At 46.2% G+C, this 27408-nt stretch overlaps 1 protein-coding gene across 2 annotated transcripts in view; it reads left to right on the plus strand.

Annotated features, from left to right (window-relative positions):
• LOC144730064 (protein-serine O-palmitoleoyltransferase porcupine-like) overlaps window positions 1-26768 on the plus strand; it is a 117489-nt gene extending 90721 nt beyond the window's left edge. For both annotated transcript variants that reach the window (XM_078610586.1, XM_078610587.1), the window contains 7 exons: window positions 168-293; window positions 8201-8301; window positions 11683-11759; window positions 12118-12181; window positions 12804-12889; window positions 14535-14642; window positions 17438-26768. In XM_078610586.1, coding sequence (XP_078466712.1) covers window positions 168-293; window positions 8201-8301; window positions 11683-11759; window positions 12118-12181; window positions 12804-12889; window positions 14535-14642; window positions 17438-17536 — 661 coding nt within the window. In that variant the 3' untranslated portion in view covers window positions 17537-26768. The remainder of the gene's footprint in view (window positions 1-167; window positions 294-8200; window positions 8302-11682; window positions 11760-12117; window positions 12182-12803; window positions 12890-14534; window positions 14643-17437) is intronic.
• Window positions 26769-27408: the final 640 nt, after the last annotated feature.

A 27408-nucleotide genomic window follows, 5' to 3' on the forward strand; every position in this document is an offset into this window, starting at 1 on the left:
TGCATACCAGGCGAGGCAGTTAACATTGCGCCACCGTAGTGCTACTTGGGGCCAGCAAATGTATTTTGCTCTTGTCTGTTTGCTCACTTGAGCCGGTCAAAGTGTCCCCATGTTCTCATGCGGGCGTCCATCACCCAGTAACGCCGGTGCCCTCTGCCCCCTCCCAGGTGGCTCAACGCGTACCAGACGGCGCTGTCCTTTCACTTCAGCAGCTACTTTGTGGGCTTCCTGTCGGAGACGAGCTGCACTCTCGCCGGAGGGGGCTACTCCGTGGAGAAGGATCACGTCAAGTGGTGAGGAGCGAGCAGGGAGGTTCGCTCATGTAACAAAGACAATATTCTTAATTCTAGATTTGAAGCTTTCGTGACTGCAAGGCATCATATTCTTAGGTTTTTTCGGTAAAGTCACGTAGGTAAAACATCAAAATTAATGAAAATAAAATAAAATAAAAACAAAAATCACGACGTTTCGGAGGCAACACAAGTCTCCGTCATCAGGTGGGACCGAATTAGCTGCGTTATTATTTGGTTCTTTCGGTTAAGTCACGTCTAAAGATAAAATAATAAATTAAATTAAATAATAGAATACGACGTTTCGATTGCAACACAAGCAATCATCATCAGGTATAATGAAATAGCGACATAAAATCTAACCAGAAAACTATAAACAGACATATTAGCAGACAGATATCACCAAGATACATAGAGAGAGCAACACAGGTAACAGAGAGAGGTGATCGTCTCTGTGGGGTGGCCTTAAATAGACAGAGGAGGGCGGACGCAGAGAGAGGGAGGGGGTTTAGAAAAAAAATTAGCATATTAATGAGTGGTCAACAAAACGTGGTGCTGCAAGTGCGATGACACGGCAAGCAAGCCTGAAAATCAGGAGAAGGACACACTAAAATTAAATAACCTAGCAAAATATCGAAATGTAATGTAATACAACACAGAGGTGATGCAGCTAATTCGGCCCACCTGATGACGGAGACTTGTGTTGCCTCCGAAACGTCGTGATTTTTGTTTTTATTTTATTTTATTTTCATTAATTTTGATGTTTTACCTACGTGACTTTACCGAAAAACCTAAGAATATGAATCCTTGCAGTCACGAAAGCTTCAAATCTAGAACAAAGACAATGATTCACCCCCTGTATAGCCTTAATATACTTTTGGGGCAAGTGCTGTTTGTGAGCACATATGAAGGCCGGCACATGAGGGGGTGGGTGGCCAAGACCACGCCCGGCCGCCTTTGTCTCCCCCCAGTGGCGATGTTTACACACCGCACCAGGTGCTTATTTGAGGCTGAGTCGACCTAGGGGAGGCCCTGGACCGTTTCAAATAATCGTGACTGGTGTTGGACGTGAGCAGGAATCGAACTCGGGTCACCCGGTTCGTAGCACAGCGCGCTAATCGCTACACTACCGCTCATGCAACACATGCACACACACATATATGCTCAAACATGCATGCGCATCCATACACACGGGCACACGCACATATGCACAAAAGCACATAAAGCGTAACCTATGCAGGCTGTTTGGGGCTATTGCTTATCTTATGCAGATTTATATAGCGCTTTATTCCAAGGCGTTTTACAGCAATTATAAAATCGTACATGAGATCATAGTGGTTGAGCTAGTGAGTGGAGTTATTAAAAGTGATGGTGTAGTCATGGTGACAAATAGGAGAAGAGGCATGAGAGGTTAAGGAGGGGTTGGGGGTAGTGACAGGGTTTGGGGTAGTGATAGGGGTATTGATAGGGGTTGGGGTAGGCCTGGTTCTAGCTGGGGGGCAGGGAGTAGCAGTAGTAGGGTGAGCAAGTGAGAAGAGATGGCTTTGAAGGGAGGAGTGGAAGCAGGTTAGCCAGAACCTACGAAGGCCAGCACAGTGCACGAGAGGGCGGTGTGGCCAGAACCACGTTTTATTTTTTGAAGGCTGAGGCAACCTAGGGGAGGCCCCAGGCGTTGTTCAAATAATCGCGAAACGATGTCAGCTGTGGACAGGAATGGAACTCGTGTCGCCCGGTTCACAGCGCAATGTGCTCGCCACGACGCTGCCGCTCCACACAAACAAAGAGCGCAGACGCAGTCGGGCGCGCTACACAAAACCATTCACCCCGTAAAAAAAAAAGCTTTTTTGTTTTTGCAAATGTTACATTGTTAAGATTTTCCGACAGGTGCAGTGTTATGTGCAGGCAACGATGAACACAGGTGAGGGCAGGCGACAAGGATCCACGGTGCAAAAACACGGATTCAAGAAGCTTGCATCAGCTTACGTCGTGGAACAATATGGGGGACACGCGTCAGTTGTGTCGGATTACAAAGCAAGCAGTTGTGACAGATGGCAAAAAACCAACAGCCTCATGGTAAACACGCCGGCTTTAAACATTATATGTTCGGACATTACGTCTCGAGTAATGATGCATTGAAAGAAGGAGGCAGTAAACATTTGGAAGACACGGCGCGAATGAGCATCGTGCTGGCAAACGTCAAGACATAAGTCAACCCACTCTTGATGGGCTTTGAAATGTTCTTATATCCGAGGTGTAAATTTTCTGCTTCAGTGAACATATACAATAAGTAACCGGCTAATTAAAAATAATAGTGGGGCCTTTTACCATCGCGGTGACAGTAATAGTCGCAGTAAAACACCGTGCGATTATTTTTAATGATCCTGTAATTCTCTTATTTTCTCTATTCATATATTTGCTGTGTACGAGGGATATCCCAAAACCAGCGTGATCTTTATTTTTTTCTCAATCCTTTTACATGTGTACTCGTCGTGCGTGGGAATGTCGTCAGCATTCTTCAGACGGCAGAGAATGTCGTCAGCATTCTTCAGACGGCAGAAGTCGTAACAATAGTTTGCACTTTAAAAAAGCACCTTTCACCCAGAGGTCGCAAAGTGCTGTACAGAGAAGAAGTCCTCCTCCAGCTTGACAATTCCAGACCAGACACGGACCCTGACAACATCAGAGGCTGGTGCAGAGTTTGCTTGGCCTGTGCTGCCCCATTCCCCGCACAGCCCGGATCTGGCAGCCTCAGATTTTTTATCGCCTTGAGTCATTTGAATGACGGCCTACGTGGGGAAATGTTTTTTTTTTTCAAATGACGCTGTTGTACAACAGAATTACGCCATTTGCAAATGGTTACGCGACGCTCGCGAACACTTTAGCTGTAATGGGATGTTGGCCCTAGTTCCACATTGCTGCATGTACTTGTAAAATGGTGGCGTTAACGGTGAAAAACAGCCGCACTTTCATTTTACATCTCATCAAGAAATGGGAAATATTTTTTAGATCAGGCAAAAAATGTTATTCAGAAAGAAACTGGAAAAATGTATTTAAGGACCTTTCTTTATGATGTCAGAGTTACTTAAAAGGTGAATCATAGACTTATGATTAAAATAGTCTCAAATTGTGGTTTTATTGTCATAGGCATCTGGAGTTTTTACTGTTGACGACTAACACTCACAGAACATGGGGACACTTTGATGGACTGCCGTGAACAAATAGACAAGAAGCAGCATTCATTTGCAGGCCCTAAGTAGTGCCATGGTAGCGAGATGTTAACTACCTCGCCCGGTATACAGGAGGTCGTGGTTTAGATCCCAACCCTATAACGCCTGTGTATTTGGAGATTTCATGTTCTCCTTGTGATCACGTTGATTTTGCTCCTTTTTTCCCTCCACATGATAAGCCACTTAATTGAGATATAATTTGTGGCCAGGCCGCTTCTGAATAACAGCTATACATTCTAGATTTGAAGCTTTCGTGACTGCAAGGATTCATATTCTTAGGTTTTTTTTCGGTAAAGTCACGTAGGTAAAAAATGTAAATTAATAAAAGTAAAATAAAAAAATAAATAAAAAAAGATCAAAAATAACGTCGTGATTTTTTTTATTTTACTTTTATTAATTTAAATTTTTTACCTACGTGACTTTACCGAAAAAAACCTAAGAACAGCTATACAGCTCAGTAGTCCTTACCTGGTAACCTAAAAATAGTTTCGTTTATAAATCAAAGGTATGGCCAAAGGTAAAGCGTGTCAAGGTTATCCAATTAAAGCACTGGGTGAAAGTGGGGACAACTGGTGGAACATAGCCCCAGCTGAAACGATTGGCAGTGTACAAGCAACACTGGCACAGGGTACAAGTAACAGGATAAAGTGGCTACCAAAGCCTATAGGCATTTACTTGATACAGCTATCGTGCTGTGACGGTTCCACCTGAAGACGGAAGCTTGTGTTGCCTCCGAAACGTCGTGATTTTTGTTTTATTTTTATTTTACTTTTATTAATTTAAATTTTCTACCTACGTGACTTTACCGAAAAATCCTAAGAATATGGCTACCAAAGCCTCCAATCCTCCAAATAATGGGCAGGGATACTGAATGAATGAATACGCATCAGAGAATGCCCGAAATGCTCTAATCGCCCACACAGTCCGGCGTTTTAAATTAAACAAATACTCGTAGACCATCTACAGACGCCACCACCCGGCAAGCTTACTCGGGGCACAGCGGGACGGACAAACGCGGAGCTTCCACCATAGCAGATGGGAAGCCAACTGCTGGCCCGGCCACAGCCTCCGTGCCCTTCCAGAGAGGGTAATGTCCGAGCAGTGCGTAGGTGCTGCCTATAAATACACCCATTACAGGAGGACTTCACTCGCCAGAACACGCACACTTTACAGCCGTCACACGTTGAGCTGGTGTGATCCAGGGAAGGGGGGGAGGAGGATGAGGGGCCGTCGGGAAAAGGAGGTGAGAGCAGGCTGCCTTCGAAATGTTAAGTACCGTCGTGCCCATTGACAAAGTAGGGCGGTCCAGTGATTGTAGCATCGTCTCATCATTGTTCAACATTACGGGAGTCATATTTCTCCGAATTATAAGCAATGCACATGAAAGGTTTGTTAAAAAAAAATTAAAAAGCTGCATTGCAGCAGCAGCTCACTCCCTCCGCTCGCTGGTTTATTGCAGACAAGCCGTGCTGTGCTCGCTGTTTCCCACGAGCACTACGATGGGATTGGTTTTTTTTTTGTCGTCAAATTCCATCCGCAAAGCCCATACCGGATATTTAGGTGCGCGCGTTCGACACACCACCACCACGCTGTCAATTTAGAGAACCCATCTATTTCACCGGACCTTTCCAATCCATTGCCTGATAAAGGCCATACTTCACAATGCTGGTCAGTGCCGGTGGGTGAAGTCGGGTGGGGGGCAAACTGGTTCAAATATCACGACTTTGTGTTCAAGGGTCGCATCCTTCAATAAGCTGATAATGGCTTGGACCGATGTTGATGTCACACACACACACACAAGAGAGCACGACTCTCTTTGACGTGAGCAATGCTGCTTAGGAATTGTGGAGCGAGCATGAGTAATGATACCTGCTGTTCGGCCCTGGTTTTTATTTCATACTAGCTTCTTTTCCCGTCCTAGGACGGAAGCTGTAATATTTACGAAAAAATCGAGCAGAGTATAATTGTATATCTTGTGTAAATGTAGTGGCAGTGAATCTTGCACAAAAGTATGTCATCAAACACTTCACTGCATTTCACTGTAGCACTGTATTATGGCAGTGAATCTGGCACAAAACGAAGTCATCAAACGCTTCACTGCATTTCACTGTAGCACTGTATTATGGCAGTGATTCTTGCACAAAACTACGTCATAAAACACTTCACTGCATTTCACTGTAGCACTGTATTAATGGCAGTGATTCTTGCACAAAACGAAGTCATCAAATACTTCACTGCATTTCACTGTAGCACTGTATTATGGCAGTGATTCTGGCACAAAACGAAGTCATCAAACGCTTCACTGCATTTCACTGTAGCACTGTATTAATGGCAGTGATTCTTACACGAAACTACATCATAAAACACTTCACTTCATATCACTGTAGCACTGCATATAACTGACCTTCAATTTGTAAACAAAATCACTGCTCTGATGAAGCAAAGTTTGTGGGGAATAATATCCGTTTTCTGTACTTTTGAGGCATAAGCAATTCGGAAATAGCACTTGCTACCCAGGACGCTGGCGTGGAACTTGCGGTGGTCCCCCAGTGACCGCCCGCTGGCAAGCGCCGTGGTTTTGTTTTGTCTGTGGTTCCCTCGGCGACTGTGAGACGCAATCTGCATGTGCGACGGCTGACGGTGTGCAAGACGCGCGGCGTGGCTGACGCTTCTGCTTGAGGGCTGTGCCTCTCATCCCACCGGCGCAGGGAAATGCCGCCGTGTAGCTGTTCTCCGCAAGTCCTCGTCGTTCGCGATGGACGGCTGAAGAAGATAAAACCAAACATTAACTGGCGATTCGAATTGAAAATAATGACAAGTGTGGAAAGGCAGACAGACCCGTGGTAGAGAATGGGGATTGGAGTTTAGGAAGCTTTGCGTTCGGGCTGTGGTCACTCGGTCTATGCCAATTACACAACCCCAGAACAAATTGTGCAATTGCTGTAAATGTAAGCTGCCGGGCATAGTGAGCATGCAATGAAGTATGTGCATGCACTCGCACGAACAACAACGATAACCCTGGCTTTATGCTGAGGGTATTGCTTTGTACAGATTAAACACAGCCCCCCCCTCAGCCCCCCCCCACCTCCCCTATCCCCCCCCCCAGCCCCCACCCCTGCAGCCCCCCCCCCCGGCCCAGGCCAGCTCCATGTTCACATAGCGGTACCAATTTCCGGCAAGTAAATTGTTTTTTTCTTTTTTTGCAATTTCTTTTGAGCTGGCACAATTGCTCAGAGGTTGAGAGTATTGAGTAGCACCACTAATAACCTGGGTTCGAATCCAGGCTTCGGTCACATGATTAAACCGATTTCTCCTGTGTTGTATAAGTTGGACTCAGTCCCGTCACTCACGACTGCACACAACAAAAATCTATCATGATACATTTTGTTTTTTCATTGCTTTATTTTGGATAAACCGAGGCTGTCAGGATTTTTTTTATAAAGAGTCAAGTTTGACTCGCACGAAACAAACATTTGTCTGCAGCACGACACGCAGAAAAGCGTGTCCTGGTTATGGATAAAAAAAATACAGCTTCACAGAAGTAGTTCTGCAATATCTCCTTCTGCGGACCGTTCTAAAACACATGGATGGTGATGTGCTGCTCCACAAGAGTTGAGAATGATATGAAGCCAATAGAAGAGTAAAAACAATCTACTTTTTAAAAACTATTCATTTGAATCTCCAGGGCATAGCAAGCGTGTAATAAAGCGCGTGTATGCACAGGCACAAACATTAACAATAACCCTAGCTTCACGCTGAACTAGACCAGGATGTGGTTTAATACGTTTGCCGGTCAAGTATGATCGACTTCAGCGATGTTAATTGCTGGCGAGGTCTCTCCAAACTGAATCATTCCAGGGTGACGCGTGTGATAGTGTGTGTGCAACATGTGACGTGTAGCATTTGGGGAGCTGTGGCGTATGTGCTAACACGCACTTCACTGCCGAATCTGACAACCTGGGTTCGACTCTCGGACATGGCTAACATCAGTGTGGCGGGGCTATATCGGAACCCTGTCCCGGCCTCCCCTATGTCAGCTCAGCCTTAAACTGAGTGCCCGTGGCCTTGTGTAAGCATCAGCATGGGGGAGACAAAGGCAGCCAACAAAGTTGCCTGCTAACGGCATTGCCCCAACTGTCAATGCAAGCTCCTCCTATTCGCACGGTTCGCTACGTACGGTGCCAATAGACGTTCAACGTACAAGCTGTGACGTGTGGGTAACTTGTGATGTGTTTACATGATAATTGGTTTTTTACCCTTCTATCTGGCAACAAAACTGACACCTTTTTTTACAAGGAGTCATGTTTGCACAGACCACAATACCTGCGGTCATAATGCAAACAAAAATATATAACTCTGATGCCAGATAGAAGGGTAAAAAACCAATTATCATGTTTTTTACTGGCAAATGAGGTTCCATTGTCTTTGAGTTGTGCGCCTTTTGGCGTCATCTGGTCCAACCCATGTGAGACTAGGCTCTAAGGAAAGCTGTCTCGGGTGTGGACCAATCAACTTCAAGGACAGTGCACATTATTTGCATTATGACCGCAGGTATTGTGGTCTATGCAAACATGACTCCTTGTAAAAAAGGTGTCAGTTTTGTTGCCAGATATAAGGGTAAAAAAACAATTATTATATTTTTTACTGGAAAATGAGGTTCCAATGACGTGTTTACATGTTTAGGGACATGGACGTCTCCCATCCGCTCAACATTGAAGTGCCGAGGTCCATGGTGGAAGTCGTCACAAGCTGGAACATTCCCATGTCTCGCTGGCTCAACACGTGTGAGTTCCCAGTCCCAGTGCTCAGATCGGCCAGCGACGTGGTGCCTGGATACACGTGCACCGCGGCTGACATGGGACTACAGTACTGCAAACACGCGACTCTCTTGTGCAGAAGTGGCGGCGCCGGTGTTTTTTGCTCCGCTGCGTTGTGAAACGGATGACCTGAGTTTGATTCCCGGCCATGGCTAACGTAATTGGCGAGTGACGTCTGGAACCGGTCCTGGGTCCTCCACTTCACCAATCGACACTGACAAAAATGGTGAAGTATGGTCAAACAACTCCCATGACTGACACGGATGTGGGTAAGCCTTCAACCAGCAATGGATTGACAACGGGCCATCAGTAACTCACAAACCTAGAGATGTATTCTTAGATTCACACTTATTAATAATATTGTTTTTTTGTATGTGTGTATGTTGAACTTCTTTCGCACCGTACGTAGCCAACCGTGTTGGTCGGAGATGCGGGGAAAGGACAACTTAAACACAAAAATCAGTTCTGAAGAAAGGAGTTTTCAATCTAGATTTAAAAGTGCATGGCTCCAGTGGCTTCCTAACAATCGGAAGGAAGAGCGTTCCAGACGGCCACAGAAGCGCATCTGAAAACGCGCGATGCAGTGACCGTCTTTGTTCGATGGCCAGCCGAAAGCCGCTGCGAGGATGACCGGAGTTCGCGTGATGTTTTTTTCCTCCCATATTCAATTGTACAGGGCTCCATAGTTTAGATGGAGTGATCTTTGGCAACAACATCTGGTATCCCAGAGACCCAGGAGGTCACAAAAAGTCCAGGGTTTTCTTGCTTAAATAAATACTGCTGAATAATATTGATCGGAAAGACGATTATTCTTTGTTTGGACCTATGCAGATATAGGTGCATGTCAACTTGTATTTTGGCACTTAGAGTTGCCTTTAATTTGAATATTTTTTACAATGTAAATGTGAATCTGTTACAAAGCAATGAGTGAAGGGATTATTTTAAAGAAAAACCGATAAAAAAAAGTCAAACAAACGAAGATTATTAAATGCCAAAATTGGCTATACCATTCTAATAACTTGTATATATGTTTTGTTAAAAAGAAGAAAAAAGCTAAAAGTTGATTACTTTCATATTTTAAATCTAAGCCAGCAAGACGTATTTGATACAGCTCCTTTCTTGCGTTAGTTACTCATTATTTTGTCTTCATTACCATCGTGATGCGTTTAGCAGAGCGTAGGTTCTATTTAAAGCCATGGTTCGAGCATTCGCTTCAGCTTCTGTCAGTCTCAATGTAACATCGGCTTTGACATTGCAAATAATATATTTTTAAAAAGTTAAGTTGTTTTCTGTCACTGTGTGGTACAATTAGTTTTATTTTTAGCCTCTGCTCTCGCTTAAAATTCTGGCCTTCAAAAGATAAATGGGAAGCTTGAATGTTCAATATTAATAATAATGGGCCAGAAATGCGCCGGTTCAACATCGGCGCTGTAAATATTGATGATGACAGCACCCGCGGAACTTTACTCTTTCGACAAATGGAGATGGATTTGTGTATAAAACAAAAGAAATATTTCAGGAAAAGCCAAAACAAAAATGTTGGTTTAATGTCCACGAACACAACGTTACCTACCTCTTCCCCCCTCTCATCTGGCTCCGACAACCGAGGCCTCCTCTCTAAACTCGGTCAACCATCACTTAACGAGAGGTCGCTCACTCCCCTGTTGTTCCCACCGCGTCGCATTACATTCCTGTTGCACACACTGCTCAGAGTCTTACTCGGTTCCATCCCAGGCTCAAGACTTTTCCTCTACTCTTGTGCCTCGGGCTCCCTCTCAATGAAGTGCCCTTCTACCGTAATGTCGTCTCAATTGCACCCCCCCCCACCCCCGTCCCTTATTCCCTGCTATAAAAAAAAACCTCTTCAAACTCTCTTGCTCTCTAGATTGACACATTTCCCCGATTTGTACAGCGCCTTGAGATGCGGTTTTCTTTTCTGTGAAATTTCATTTACAGCCCTGTCAATCTTCCCGTGAATTATGGATTGCCAATGCCGTTCCAGTCATCGGGGTTGTTGGATAATACTTCACCACCCCACGCTGTTTGGTGTCGGCTTGTCAAGGAAGGGATTAGCCATCACTCTCCGCCGATGTTAGCCGTGGTCGGGAGCCCAACTCACGCCACTGTCTTCATAGTCTACGACGTTCACCACTGCAAACACGGCTCCACGGGTTGCCACATCGGTCACTGGGAGGTTGTTTCGACCACTCTCTTTGGTTCTTTCGGTAAAGTCACGTAGGTAGAAAAATAATAGATGATGACGTTTCGATCGCAACACAAGCAATCGTCATCAGGTGGGACAACCACAGCAAGAAAAAACTGCTGTAGTTGTCCCACCTGATGACGATTGCTTGTGTTTTGCGATCGAAACGTCGTGATCTATTATTTTTCTACCTACGTGACTTTACCGAAAGAACCAAAGAGTATGGATTCCCGCAGTCACGAAAGCTTCAAATCAAGATTGTTTCGACTATACTTTACCACGGCGGTCGGTGCGCGCTTCTAAATACGAATTGTCTCGTGTTGGTCCAGATTACAGGTGTCCCACTGCACGTACACACACCTGTCTTGCGTGTTGACGAAATAAATAAGCAGGCGCTGCCTCCCGTCACGTATCCGTGCCTCCACGTAAAAATAAAAGTATGTTGCAACCCATCAGCCACACGGCCTTCTGAGAGTGCATCAACTTCTGATTCTGATCATTTCAGCAGCATTGATTCAAGACAAGCAAATTGCAAACCAAATTCGACATACAGTGTCTCGTCAGCAGTCGGCCTTGCTTGAATCAATGCTGGTTAACTGCCAATCACACAGAGAAACGCACGTCCGTTTAACACGTAGGTTTCCGCGACCGTCCATAATACAGGTTTTTTTGGGTTAGATCGGGTAAATATATAAATGTGTATGCATAATGTACGTCGATTACCATATAAATAACCCAACTGGCAATGGATACCCATTGTCATGTATATGCATTCATTAATCCCTCCCACCACATCGCCAAGAAGTGCTCACAAGTGATGCCATCACCCCTCTATTTAAGGAACGAAACAGGAGGATTTCTCCACAAATCTGGCTGTCGCCTGATGAAGCTAGTTGTAATTATCGTATTCAGAGTGTAAGTGTTGTGGCTTGGCTCTCCAACGCACCGGTGTGCTGTACTAGTGACGAATTGGCATGTTCTGTTTACGTGACAAACCTTACTTATTGGCTGTGTCGTTTTACGATATGGGGGTCCCAGTTCAACGCTATATTATACAATACATAACTGAAAATAACAATTTGCGCCGTTGCTTGTTGACCGTTTACGTTGCGTGTTGTTGTGCATCCCCGACCTCCCCGTGGCAGATGTCTTTAAGAACACTGTGCAGCTCGGCACATTCCCTGCCATCCTGGTGACGTACGCTGCCAGCGCCCTCCTGCACGTGAGTCTCTCATGATCATCATCGTCTCCTGGATAAACTCTCCTTTAATGGCCGAAAAGATCTTAATATATAGAGGACTGTGGAGCTTAGGCAATTGTTGGTAACGCTGCCCCGGCTGCTGCCTTCCAGCGTTGTGCTTTCTTCAGCGATTTGTGATGAAAGTTGCTTGAACGACGACAACACTTTATAAAAACAAAACAAATTTTTTCGTCTAATTGTCCCATTATATTTCTTCATATTGCAGTAAGGACATAAATTAATTTATGGATTTAATGGCAGAAATCTATTCATGTATGAATGCCACTGCCACCGTCAGAATAAATTATATTTATGGCCTGTACCTTTGCTCCCACAACAGGGCCTGAGTTTTCACCTGGGCGCTGTTCTGCTGTCACTCGGACTAGTAACCTACACGGAGCACGGTGAGGAATTGGGATGCTCATTGTTCAGAATTGTCAGTCCATGACCAAATATTCACCATTTTTTGTTATTATCATCATCAATGCCATATCTTCACCGTGATCAAATCATGATCACCGTAATGGTAACCGTCAACATGATCGCCACCATCTTCACCACCGGGGCGAAATCTATCCGCACCATTACCGTAATGATCCCAATGGTCAAATATTAATCTATCTCCACAAACAGGCCTATGTATGGCCGTATCACGATCCCCATGATTATGACGACGGTGCAATCACCATATAATTAGCATTACCACCATCATCACCATGATCAGCCACCACAACCATAATCATCAACATCACCAACATCGCCATATTATCATTTATAACCACCATCAATGTCATTATCACTACCATCATAATCACTACCACTGCCATATCCCCCCCCTCAACCATCATCATCCCTTGCTTGGAATGTTTCCTCACCGACAGCAATTATCGAACTTTTAGTTTTACCCATTCACATTCGCCCCCCTCCATCCCAGCCTAAGTCATCGTCGTCATCATCGCAGGCGTAGCGGGCGGCTGTCCGCTCGCGATTGTTCACGCTCCCGTCCCGTCCCGTGGGCTGCCGCAGTGCTGAGGAAGAAGCTGGCGAGCATATTCGGCGCGTGCATCCTTTCCCGGCAATGCCGGCCCGACTGCCAGCACCAGCACAAGCAGGTGACCGAGCCGCGCAACCCGCAACCCGGAACCCGTCGCGGGCCACATTTGCGATCCAAAGAATGAAATTTTCGATTTAAAGCTTTCGCGACTGCAGGGATTCATCTTCTTGGTTCTTTCGGTAAAGTCACGTAGAAGGGAAATAATAAAATAATAAAAATAAAACTTTATACATTTACTTTATTATAAAAAAGAATGAAATGTGTCTCGGGAGAGCTGTTTTATAAAATGTGTTTGTGATGAATTGCAATATTTTTTTTACTTAATGTATTTTTACGTCTTCACCAGTTTGCCCCTACCCCGTCCCTGGTGTTGATTTTGCAGAGCGCTGCTCATTAATTTTTTTTTCTATTTCATCGTAAGTACGGATGTGGTTCGCTTCAGGTTATTGCGTTGGTCGCATTTGTTTACAAATACGGTACATTGAAGATGTATAAGCTGCCTAGCTAGGTGTGTGCATGTTAAAGGCAACGCGCGTATGTCAATTTACGGTTTGTAGGGATTTCATACGACGACAAATGGCTATAAAGAAGACAGAGAGATGAAATGATCGCCGATAGGGGAGCACCGCAACTCACTTAATGATTTAAAAACGAGGGAAGGAAGCACGCGGTCCAGATGGTGAGCGAGATGGGAACTCCAGACCCATCCACACGATACCAAGAAGTACTTTCTCAAGTGACCAGTCGATTCAGGGGTCGGAGCACCGAGCCGGCGGACGCGGATATCCCTCGGTTTGGTTTTGGGTTTCAGCCACCCGTAATGAACCCTGGTTCTCAGCTGCAGTGAGTTTTGACGGTCTTCGCCCGATCACCAAATGACTGCACGCAAATACCCTCATCGTTTAAAATTTGGCGTTATACGGAATTTGGCTACGTTTCAGCTCTTGAGTTTTTTTTTATATCGATTTGTGTTAACAAGTGATGGGCAATCTTTACCGGGATAAAGCGTGGGTAAAATTAGGTATTCAAGGGTCTTCAAAAGTAGGTTTGTGACGTCGTCTTCTGAGGGCCATCCTCTAACGCTGCAAGCTGTAAAGTTCCACGCGGAAATGTCTCCGTGCCATCATCTGGTGGATTGTCGTCATCTGCCCCTTCCCTCACACCTCATCCGCGGTGGATCTCGTTCTTTAGGTCGGGAAACACTGCTCCGATCAGTCTCGATCGTTTCTCTTGTAGACCCTTGACTGCTGCCTCTAACCCAACCACGGGCTCCTGTATCCCCCCCTATACTCCCGTCTCCTTCCACGCTCGTGTCTCATCACCGAGTACGAGCTCCCGTCTTGTCTCGGTTCACTCCCTTAACTTATCCGAATCACCGCCGTGTTATTTCCTTGTCTTGGTTTCACAAGCTTGATTTCAACCTTAACCGTTCTCCCTCCATCATCATTTTTCAGTCCCCTGCCATCTTCTTTACTCTTTCAATTGCAACAGAATTTTAAAAAGACGCTAAAGAAAAAAAGAAGCCACTGGAGATTTGCGCGTTTAAATCTAGATTGAAAAATCATTTGTTTAGAACTGCTTCTTGTGTTTAGTTTGCCGTCCTTCCCCCCGCACCTCCGATTAGCACGGTTGCCTACGTACGGCGCGAAAGAAGTTCAACATACATGCAACGATGTCTCACGCCCACCGTCCTGCCTCCCCAGACGGTGTGGGTGCGGCTGGCAAACCTCTGCTTTGGAGCGCTGACCCTCTTCCACCTCACCTACCTGGGCTCCCTGTTCGAGACGGACTCTGAATCTCTCGAGGAGGAGGTAAGCAAGGCTTGGGGGGTTGGGGGTTGGGTGACGTCACCACCGCGCACACCTGCGCGATGACTTCACCCGCATCCCACGGCGTTGAGCCGGGTTGGTGCGTCGCGCTGACGTCACGGCCCCCCCCCCCCTTTGCCCCCACCCCCTTTGCCCCCACCCTCCACCCCGGCCGTGCATCCCGCGTAAATGCGCGGGCAGTGCTTGTGGTATAGAACAACAAAAATAGAGATGCAGTTAAACCTTGGATTGCGAGCATAATTCGTTCCGGAAACGTGTTCGTAATCCAAAGCACTCGTATATCAAAGCGAATTTCCTCCATAAGAAATAATGGAAACTCAGATGATTTGTTCCACAACCCAAAAATACTGTATTCATATAAAAATGATTAATACAAAATGCCTTTTTATATTTTTATTATTTTTATTTAATATAAATTAATCAAATTTATTAAATACATGTAATCGTGGCTGGTGTGAGGGAGACGAGAGACAGGAGAGGAGGGTTATTGTGTAGGACGACTTTCACTTGCAGTACAGTTACTAAAGAACAGTCACTACACTTGGACACAAAATAAATGTTTTACGCGCACACACGTGGTCACAACACTATAGTAAACAGTCTACTGTACGCTCGCACGGATATTGACTATACGAGTGAGGCACGCCAACTGAGACCGAGCATGGGAGACGATTACCCACAATCCCGCAGCGAGCGAGAGAGAGAAGAACCATCGGCTCGGTTGTGATCACGTGATGCTCGGCAGACAAAGCGTAAACTGTACGCACTACAGTACTCGTATTGCAAGACCTCGCTCGTTTATCAAATTAATATTTATTTTAAAAAATTGCTCGTCTTGCAAAACACTCGCAGACCAAGTTACTCGCAATCCAAGGTTTTACTGTAGTTAAAACATTGACAAAGAGAGGATAAATTATACTCGCAGATTCACAGTCGCACGTCGCAGACGTGACTGTGACTGTGGTTGGCAACAACCGTGAGTTTCTAGGGTGCTCCTAGATGGTAAATTCACCAAAATTGAGAGAGGACACAGACGTAGCCCCCCCCCACCCCCTTGCAGCAGCCTACAAGAGCCGATACTCGGTGACATTAACAACTTCCTGCGAGGCTTCCTAAGCTGCAGGTAACAACGCTCAGGTGGGTAATTTGTGAATTGGGATGCAGGAGCGATGCGCGGGAGATTACACTCTCGGCACCGGGCGCTGTTTCGCCAGACCTGGCTGATCCTTTGGGAGAGACGGCTCGCCTTTTAATAAATAGGGGGGGGGGGGGGGGCGTCTGTTGGGGCGAGAACGCTGATTAAAGCGCTGCTCTCGCATTCCAATTGTTCGATTAACGCGGGGTCGCACCTGTCGCCCGATAACGGAATAGCCGAGGAGTCGTCGTTCACCTTTTTCGAGCCGGAGTTACGAGCTCCCGGAGAGCGAGTGGAGCTGCGGCGTTGACGAGCGTTTAATACTCACGAGGGCAAGAACGGCACGTGGCAGCTCGACTGTTGGTGCGGCTTCCAGTGTGTCCCAAACTCAAAAACACGGTTTTTCCATTTCACAGCCGTGGATCCTAATGTACTCTTGTTTACCAACGCTTCCAATGTTTCTTTTTGCGGTTGTGCTTCTCAAAATTGGATAGAGGCAGCCAGACGGATAGGGCGATAGATTGATTTGCTTTAATTATAAAACCAGCGGAAAGCGCATCGGTACAATTCCCTTTGCAAGTGAGATTTTTATCAAATCAATGGGAGATGAAAACAGCAAATCAACGTTGACTATACAAACATCATGAAGCCTTTCCCGTTCTGAGATGTCTGCAAGTTGCAGGGTGGGTGTCCCGTTCACTGCTGAATGTCAGAACGCGCACAAGCGGTTGGCGGTAATTTTATTTAGAGAGGAAAAGTGCCGTTTTTAAAAACATTGTACTCGCCGCAGAAAACTGTAGCAACACGACCACCACTCTATGATAGCTGGTGCCAAACCGCCACACACCCCTCCCGCATAGCCTTGTGGGAGCCTCTGTACATCTTCCGACGTGAAGACGTACCGATAAAGTTATTTTTATTTTACGTACAAGTACTTCATCGGAATGGGAAAAGGTTAAATGGGCATGGGCAGGAAAATGATGAAGTGGGAAGGTAGCTAGAATGATGGTTGGAGTGGCAGCCAAAGAAAACAATGCACTCAAGAGGACATCTGCCATGGAGATGGAGCGATGTGATTAGCTCGTGTGCACGAGATAGATGGATCGTCGTATTGTATGACCTTAAGGGATGGTGACGGCTTGGGGGGGTGGGGGAGGCCTGCAGCGGTGGATCAATAATTGCCGATGATATGAAAGTAAATCACCACGAGTCGTAAACAACAAGTGTACAAACCAGAGCGCCAAAAAGTTATGACGAACACATTTTAAAAAAAACTCGATAATTATCAGTGTGCAGATTCATTATCCGGGTTGAGAATTATCCATGCTTGCGACGTGTACACGCCGATTCCATTGTGAGCTGCTGTTCACTTATGACTGTGACCAACCACACTAAGAAACAATAAAAACAGATGACACATTCTGCATCTCCCCCCTCCACCCAATTATACGCAAATAAAAATAGAGTTATAGCCTAACATGAACATGTTTTATTTAACCGTGCTTTTTTATTTATTTATCTGGGCCATCCCTCACTCTCATTATCCCGGATAACTGAGAGCCAATCTTCAAATGTGTAATTGGGTAAGAATGGGGCACCGCTTTGAAGATGTGCAACTCGTATCCCCCCCCCACCCCCGCAGGGTTACAACATGGCTCACACTATCGCCACGTGGTCCAGCCTCGACTGGGCCAGCCACTGGGTCACAGCCGCATGCCTACTCTTCTACAAGCTCATCTGACTCCGTGGCACTCTGCTGGACCCCGCCTCCTCCTCCCCCGCGAACCTCCGGCCCGCGACGATCATTAATCCGAGGAGGGCCTGCGACTCCTCCGACGGTTTGCTCCGTTCGTTCATTTGCGTTGGTTGGGGGGAAAAAAACGTCTGCTCACGTTCGCGACGAGAAATCTCTTTGGGTTGTGACGACGAGAAGTATTTTACTACGACGGGATGTGTTTTGATTTTTTTTTTTGTATCGATACGTACGTTTGGATTGACCGCCGGCATTATAAAGTATGAAAAAAAACTAGAACAAGCCGGGAATCACCTGTCGTAGATTGTTGAGGTTATGTGCGTTCGGTGTAGCTTCACATTACTTATGTAGGAGGTTATTTTTTTAATAGTATTATTCATTAATAATGATGTGGAAACCACACTTGGATTTTGATGCATTCTGCAAGAATTGGTGGTAATTGACATTTCATTGTAGGAACTTTTTTTATACTAAACACTAAGGCACAATTATGTGGCATTGAGGTAGTTTTGAGTTTCGTTCATATATATAGTACATCACTCTTGCTTTTGTGGCAGTTGAGCTAATACCTATTGAAATATTTATACCATTACTGTCAGTGGAAGGAGTTATGCGACGGTTATTGAGCATGGATGGCTACTATGGCCATGCACCGAACCGAATTCATCAGGGGATTGAGAATCGTGAATTGTGGGCAATACGTGGCATGCACAAGGGCAATTGTAACCAGCTCTCACTATTGCATCAAGACGAATTGCAATGAAAAAAAAAACGGAACTTTTCATTTGTAGTTTATAACAATCGTAAGGTAACGAGAGGCTAGCAATTGTGACGGGCGAGTGATTGTTGCCACCTATCACAGCCTGCCAAGCGCAGGCCTCGAGATGTCGCTACCGAAGCGCGGCGGACGGATCAAACGGAACGGGAATGCTCAACGGCGCGGTCATGGCCAGCACAAGCCGGCTGATGACGAGGAGTCGTGGGCACCGTGCTCGGGGTTAAATTACTAACGGGGTAACCGTCGCAGGCAGCGTTAAACCGTGCGACCGTGGGCCCCGGGTGCCGACAGATAGAGCGATTTATTAGCTTAGCACGGCAGACCGATAATACTGACACCAACTTTCGCACGCACACGCCACGCGCTCACGCACGCGTGCCAAGGTGATGTCATTCCAGGTGGGAGCTGTATGCAACTTGGTGGGGATTTTTGTTTTTGTTTAAACACTCGTTCACAATCCTTTATTGATTTGGGGATCTGAACGCGTGAATAAAATGTGTGTCATGCACCCTTTTCCACCAATTAATAAAGCGTCGCGCTGGGCAGTGGTGGCTAAGCACGTGGCCTGTCATCCAGCACTGTGGATACACAGCGAGGGTTGGTGGATCAGACGGACGTTGTAAAACTCCCCCGTGGGCGTCGAGGTGCCACGCCCTGGCTCGCCAGGAGAAGGCAGTGCAGCAAGTTGATTAATCTCCATCTGTTTCCATCTGTAGGAGGACAGTGTTGGCCCGCATGCGACCGTGGTGGGTTTTCTCCAGATGCTCTGGTTTTCGCCCCCTTGTATAAACCACTCAATTATTGCCTGAAAACGTCTTAAAAATAAGAACCCCCAATGCAGAACCCTTCCTGAAAAAGTCATTGTGGCTTTCCTGAATAAATAAGCAAACGATTAATGTTTTTGTTACGCGAACGAACGTGCTAATTTATCACCGCTTCAGCACCACCGGTGTGTCGAAGAGAAATCCGCACTGTTTTAACAATTGCATGAGTGCTCAAAAGTAGTATGTTGAATCTTCTTTCACACCGTACGTGGCCAACCGGTGCTAAATCGGAGGCGTTTAGTGGCCATTGTCCCCTTCGAATTGTCAATTGTGTAAATGTACGCACACAAGGGGGACTCTCGCTTGTGCTCATTAAAAAAAAACGTGGCCTGGCGGAACGCCTCCTGCGCGGAACGGACAGCGACACCTGGGTTTGTTTGTGCGGTTCCTGGGGAGTGATAACACTTTTTCTTCACCATTCTTCCAGTAAAACACGAGCACAACAACTTGGAATTGCTTGCAGCGATTTGCCCTGCTGAAACGTGGAACGCTCGTTATTTACTGAAAGGACATCGGTTCCACTGGAATTACGAGAACAAAAATAGTCGTACAACTTTTTTTAAAACGCCTCTATCGTGCACGCGATTTTCTTTGGTCATAAAAATAAAAGTTTGCCGCCCACCGTGTTGCCACGAGAACGATGACTGGAATTGCCACGTGGGTAATGAGAGAGTTGCGCTCCCGTTGCGTTTGCTCCGCGATAAGGGACAACGACTTACTCGGCGTTCTGCGTACATTGTGGCCGAATATTCCCTGGGCCACACGGCAAAGACGAAACAGCTGCCCGAAACCACAACCACCCCGCCACGTGATTCGTGGAGAAACCCCGACGGCATTGAACGAAGCGACCGCGCGCGCATGTTTCACGATGCTCTCTTGTCGGGGAACGACGACAGCCTGCAGTACACACTTTGAATGAGAGGGTAGCGCAAGGGACATGTTTTTTTGCATGTTTAAATAAAGAAACGGCTGCTCCGTTGTTCAGGGTCGGATGCGAAAAAGAGTCCCGACTTGTGAGTTGCAATACAAAGTGTACGGGGGGGGGGGTGATGTGTTGCTCTCTGGTGGATCGTACAGGCACTGCATCTTGTTTTTACTTCCAAAAATCAACTCGTCAGTTATTTACGCTTATCAATAATAATCATCGACGGGTTCATATACAGCCAGCTGCATTGATCGGGTGCAGCTAATTAGGAGCGTCAGGCAGCAGATGCAGTCTCCATCACCTCTTCCATACGACGGCGGTCACCACGAAATGTTTAAACCACGGACCGCACAGTCACACTCGCTGCTCACTTTCATCGTCATCATCATCATCATTCGCCGGCAGCGCTTCAGATTCAGTATTCACCACGAGGCTCATCCCTGAAGGCGTCCAGGGCCTCGCTCACCAACCTCGATGTGAACGTCGAGACATGGCTGACCCGTACGAACGAAGCAGCCCGCTGGAAGGCGACCCAATGTGACATCTACACGTGGGCAAGATAATCGGCCCGTGGGTGATATTCGTGATAAAATGAAATGGGGGATAACAAAACCCCACAATAAACAGAGGAATGGATGCAACACGTTCTGCCATCTTGTGTTAAATGTATTGTAGCAAAAAACTCAAAACTGCCTTTGCAAAACAGTGCTCCACAGTCGCATATCAACAATTTCGGGTTTTTTGTGTGATTTGTAACCAGCTGAATGCGTGTTGAATTTCGACCAACTCTTCATTTTGTGAGCGTCGTTTATACCACTGCAACCATCGGCAGCAATGGTCTCGTTTTGCTTTGCATGATATTCATATCTAAAGACTGATTTTCTTTAAAAGACAATGCAAATCAATGTTTACCATGAACTTATTACGGTCAATCTGTATTCATGGCCAGTGCTTGATGGCACCTCTAGCCATCGCTTCCCTCCGCTAGATCCCACGTAAAGTCGGCTACGGCCTTCAAGGACCACTTAGAAGGATCTTCCCACCATCTGGCTTTAGGCGTTCCATTTGGTCACGGACCTTCTGGACGAAACCCCCAAAAGCTCCTGCCGGCAACCGGCCCTCTTCCACGATGCACACGCGCCCCACCTATAGCAGCCTCCCCCCCTTTCTCCTGTGGATAAACATCCTCAACGCTTCCTTCTCTACATCCCATTAACAAATGACACATTGTTTACCCCCCTCATCGTTCCACGAAATTCGCTGCGGCTCTTAACAAGTTTCAGTCTGGAATGATTATTACACTCCAGAGGCAAGGGGCTTCTCGCTGGGATGGCTTTGCGTGCGTGCCTTTCATTACGCGTTTTAATCATTTGTGCAAAGAACAACGTTTCCTTGCCACCGCTTGCACAGGACGTATTCATCAAAAGCCCCAGGGCCATCGCATCCCAGGCGGGTATAAATATATTATTTGGCGCAGTAGACAATGTATCTCCTTTCTTACCGGTGACGTCAGCCCAGCCGAAGCCTTGACCCGCACTGCGACCACTCACATCGGCAGTGTTCGTTCGTGTTGGCCGCTGCACACCTCCGTATGCGGCCGGGCGAGATCGTAAGTCTCGCCGCGTCGCGATTTGTTCTCCACGAGTGGTGGTGCATCAACACAAGCAAAGCGCCAATTCGTCTCACACCACCCACCACCCCCTACTCGCGCGCGCGCTCTGGCGAGCTTCGTGAATTATACCGCACCTCGAACCTCGCGAAGGGCATTCCTGCAGCGAAAATCGGAAAACAAAATGCAGTCGCTCAGGAAGGAGCGTCTTTGAGATTTACACGTACAGGAGAGATGTCTCCGGCTTTCAGTGGGTGGGATAAACTACCTCTCTCTCTTTCGATTTAAAGCCTTCGTGACTGCAGGGATTCATCTTCTTGGTTCTTTCGGTAAAGTCACGTAGAATGGAAATAATAAAAATTAAACATAAAATTATTCTCACGACGTTTCGGCCACAACGCAAGCAGCCGTCCTCGGTGGAGAGCAGGTCTTTCGAGTAGACAGTCTGAATGACTCACTCAACCATCGGCATTGTGTTGTGGCCGAAACGTCGTGAGAATTATTTTATGATTTATTTTTATTATTTCCATTCTACGTGACTTTACCGAAAGAACCAAGAAGATACCTTTCGATTTAAAGCTTTCGTGACTGCAGGGATTCATCTTCTTGGTTCTTTCGGTAAAGTCACGTAGAAGGGACCAATACATACTTCACCTGGAATGGAACCTTCTACAAGCAAATTGAGGGCACCCCAATGGGCTCCCCCCTATCTCCGGTTGTAGCCAACATCTTCATGGAGAAATTTGAGACGGACGCCATCCAGACTGCCACTCTACGCCCGACCTTATGGAAGAGGTACGTAGACGACACTTTTGTCATCTGGCCACATGGCCGGCCTGCTCTAGACCAATTTCTCGACCACATCAATTCCATACACCCAGCCATCAGATTCACCATGGAAGTCGAAAATGATGGCAAGCTACCCTTTTTGGATGTCCTAATCAAAAGGAGACCTGATGGTTCAATGAGCCACTCTGTCTACAGGAAAGCCACCCACACGGATGCTTATCTAAAACCGGATTCCCACCACCATCCATCCCAGAAGAATTCCCTCATCAAGACTCTATATCATAGAGCCCAATGCATCTCCGACCATGAACACATTTCCAGTGAACTCAAACACGTACGCCAAGCTCTTAAGGCTAATGGTTACTCCGACTACACAATCCGCAAAGCCATCACTCCAACCATCAAGAAAGATCCTGTTGAGGAGCCTTTCAAGACCATCACCTTACCCTACATTGCTGGGGTCACAAAAAAGATCTCCAAAATCCTGATTAAACACAAGATCCAGGTCCGATTCAACACAGTACATAAAATCCGTGATCTGGTACCGTCTGTAAAAGATGTGATTCCAGACATACAGTACCCTGGCGTCTACAAACTAAGTTGCCTCTGTGGTAGCAGTTACATTGGGGAAACCAAACGACACGTCTCAGACCGCATTCGTGAACATAAAGCTGATCTAAAACACGGTAGGACAAACACCTCAGCCGTGGCAGACCACTGTTACAACTCAGTGGGCTCACATGACATTGACTTCTCCAAGACGGAGGTTCTCTGCAAGCCATCTGGCTATCATGAGAGATTCGTTCATGAGGCGATCCACATATACAAACACAGAGACAATTTTAACCGAGAAGATGGATTCAGGCTTAGCAATCATTGGAAGGACGTAATAAACCATTTCGATACACATTAGGGTGAGTTGAATAATACATAGTGTTATATTAAAATGTATAAAGTATAGGGTGGTTTACAGCAATACAGTATATAATTTAATGTTGGGTTTATCTATGGCAGTATATAGTACTGTATATGCTAAGAGAATAAAGTTTAGATGGAAGTATATTATATACTTCTTACGACGTAGAATTGTAAGTTATTATTTGTTGTTAGCAACTCAGCTTATTGTAGAGTATAGTAAGTATCAGTTTATATTTTAGTTTTTTATGTAGTTTTTACTTTGGTTTTCTACGTGGTTGTTGGGTAAATGCAGCTACATATCATTAACATTCCTTTCCTTTATTAACGTTGTTCCTTGCGCCCCCCCGTGGTGCTGTTTATCCTGCATAATGCATGGGCATAATGGGACTTTGAAACCCCTCCGCCCACCTCCTACTCATTGCCCATTGGTATGCTAAATTCCTCTTCATATGCACATTCTTTTGTTAAGGCGCTCCTCCTCGCTACACCTACATAAGCTCCTAGCTTGATAATGTTCTCATTCTTCGCCTGAGGACGGCTGCTTGCGTTGTGGCCGAAACGTCGTGAGAATTGTTTTATTATGTTTTATTTTTATTATTTTATTACTTCCCTTCTACGTGACTTTACCGAAAGAACCAAGAAGAAGAAGATACCTCTTTCTCTCTCCAGTGTGTTGTTGGCCAGCGAGTTTTAATGGGTGAAACTGGCAAGCCCACGTTCAGTTTGCTGGGACATTGACACGATCGTGCTCACGTGAATCGCTTAATAACGGGAAAACGAAATGAATCTCTCTACCCTAAACGGTGGGACGCTGCCCCGAGTCTCATGAATGCTCAGCACCATGTACACACCGCACTTGCAATCCAGAGGTTCGTTGGTTCGACCTTCGGGCCCCGCCAGTTGACATAACGGAGCGGCAGGTTTCTAAAATCCCCACTCCCGTCTCTTGTTCGCCCAGCATGGCAGAGGTGGAAACACCCCTCCCTGTTCGATGTACAATCGGTGTGCGGTGGGGTAAAGTGTGGGCACTCGCGCCTCTTCAACGACATCTGGACGGCCAAGATTCCTTTTAGACGATGTTCTTTAGAGCTCCTTCAGCAGTGGAGAGATCATTTCGCCAGCAGTGGTGGAAGCGAGACATTGCAGCGCTGCACTTTCTCTGCTCTGCCTATGCGCTGCGGAGATTAATTGAGACAAGAAGAAAAAACCCACCCCCATGGTGGCATGACGTGCAGCTTCTATAAGTGTGTAACGAAAAGGCGTGGAAGTGTACTTTCCTGTGGAACTACACGGAGCTAGCATTAAGGATTCACAAGCAGATGTTCCCACGCAATGCCCCCAATGTCTTGCAGTGGAAATAGTACATTGTGTGCAACTGCACTTCGCTGTCACAACTTTGGACCGAGGTTTTTCATTGATTATAATCTGAGTTTTTTTTGTTCTTGTAACCAATCTGACCAGCATGGTTGAAGATAAATACCCTTTGACAGAGGGTGTTTTCAACTTGCAGTGTGGCAGGCCCTCGTGCAAGGCGCAATTGACTGTTACTCGTTATTGTTTATTATTATTATTCATTCTCTACACCCCCATATTTCACAACAATTGGGCTCTGTAATGTTTAGACTAAGCATCCACTTGGAAATCTTGCAAAGCAGTGTGCGACAGTACACGTCTGAAATTCCTTCAAGTCGACTTTTAATCCATGACACAGTGAGGGCCGCACTTGTCCACACGCTTTGCCATGAGATTATTTGTCGTACGACAGTCAAACCGATGGATGTTTTTCATGATCAGCTGCTGCCTCAATTTGGAAGCCAGGATGTCGGCTGTGGCAGCCCAGCTTTCTCACCTCTGAGCCACCAAAGGCACCCGACGTTTTAGTTCATAAACAATAAGTTCGGTCATTCATTTTGTTCAACTTGTAGCATTTACTTTCTTGGAAACTGCCCTTTGCGGAATACATTAACATGTCGGGCTACAGCAGACACTCAACCTTATGTTATGCGAGGATACAGTCAGTCGTCTGTTCGGTAGCTCACAGATTTGCAAACCCAGACCATCCACGCAAGACATCGCTCCTTGCCCATTGCCGTCTCGTTTACTTGTAAATTTAATTTGAAGCGTCACTTTGTCTGTCCATGGAGATAACCTCGGGGCATTGTCCAGCCCCGACAGGCAACAGCCAAAGTATTTTTACGTTCAAGACATTTACAGAGTAGACCTGTGTCATCGCTGAACCCCAAGGCATTGTCTGAATGTCTTGTAAGTGTTGTGTTTGCAGAGTGCGAACAATAGGAGTACACCGATACTCACAATACATGCGTGAATTTCGCGTGAGACATTTACAGTTGTTATTTTTTTTAGAATCGTATATGGTTTTATGTCATGGGTTTGCGTGAGTCCTGGAGCTGGCAGAGACCAGTGTCCCATCGCGGTCCTGAATCGTGACGATGTATGAATTGCCAAGGAAGTGAATCGTTCCACCCCCTATAGAATTTGTGCCATCACATTATCTGCCCATTTGATCAACGCCGCATATTCGACTGCATTGTGCGTAATTCGGGCATACTTGGAGTGTTTCTGTTACCTTAATGTATTCATGCAATAAGCCTGCCCAGTCACGTTTTGTTCCGTGTGCCACCACCATCGTCGCTTGATATCATGTAACCTGTTGTTGTGAAGTACAGTCGACAGTAATTCAGTGTTATAAGAGTTGAAGCACTGCTGTTGAAAACGGTTGCACGCTATTTATAGTTGACAGAGGTATATCTATAAGAGGTTTTTTGGTGAGATCACGTAAATGTGTCGTTAAACACGCCACCACCCGACACAGCCAGTTCGTAAAGTTTGTCACGTAAACAAAATATTCAAATTCGTTACTAGTTCAGCACACCGATGTGTTGGAGAGTAAAACCCCACAAAATGTACAATTCGAGTACGACGTTTCGCCTATAATTACAACTAGCATCCTCAGGCAATCAGCTGCGAAGGCCAGAGGAAAGGGGGGGGGGGGATAAAAATTGATCTTGATATCATTACCGGTTGGGTTAATCATCGGTTAATCGACATACATTATGCATGCACTTGATGCACACCGTGCGTGTACATTCTGCCGGGTTTTTTTGGGTTTAACGACATTTATATTTACGCGTTCTAACCCCAAAACCTCTTTTGGATAACATTAGTCGTGAAAGCCGACTACGTGTTAAACAGAGGTACATCTATACCGACCCAATGGAATGCATTTGGCACCCGGAATCTCTTTTTTTTATTAACTTAATATAATCAAACTTTCAAATATTTCTTTCGAACGTTGTTGCTTTTAAAACAAGACGTCATGGCCCCAGCTACAAGAGGAATAAAGACTCTTTGGAGAACAGGACTTTGAACGTACATTTCCTCCGCGGTCAAACTTGTGATGAGCGTATCGTGTCGGAGAGCACCACCGGACACCGAGGAGACGGAGCGATTAAATCAGCTGGCGTGCAGCTCCAAGGTAAGAATTATTACATCACAGGATTCTAATCACATGCCTGGCAGTGCATGAAACGGAGCAGAAGCCAGAAGACTTTAGGCTCTTCGGACACGCTGCCTGGGTGGACTCCAGGGGGCCTTTCCGCGCGATCGTCGTCGGCTAACTGGTGGCGAACCACGGCCTGGCGTGGACACTCACGATCGAGGCCAACCTTCGACACCACGGCCTTGGCTTGGCTTACATTCAGCGTGCTCGGCTTGCGCGGGATAGGTTTGCCTGGTGGTGGCGACTCGTGGGCACTGCTACGCCCCGAGGGTCGAGGGTCATGCACGTGATGATGATGAGGATCCTGATGTGTTGGCAACAGCTTGGGAAGGCCTTTCATCCGGCGGTGGCTTGGTCACACTGCCAATATTTACCTCCCAGAGTCGCCGTTTCCCCCCCCCCCACTCTAATGCAAGCACGTGTGTGTGTGTGTGTATGCCAAGTACGTGTATACATTGAATACATCACATTTCTACGAATATTACAGGCCGGGTGCC

This window comes from Lampetra planeri, chromosome 34 (genome assembly GCF_965212315.1).
Source record: "Lampetra planeri chromosome 34, kcLamPlan1.2.h2, whole genome shotgun sequence".
NCBI lineage: Eukaryota > Metazoa > Chordata > Hyperoartia > Petromyzontiformes > Petromyzontidae > Lampetra > Lampetra planeri.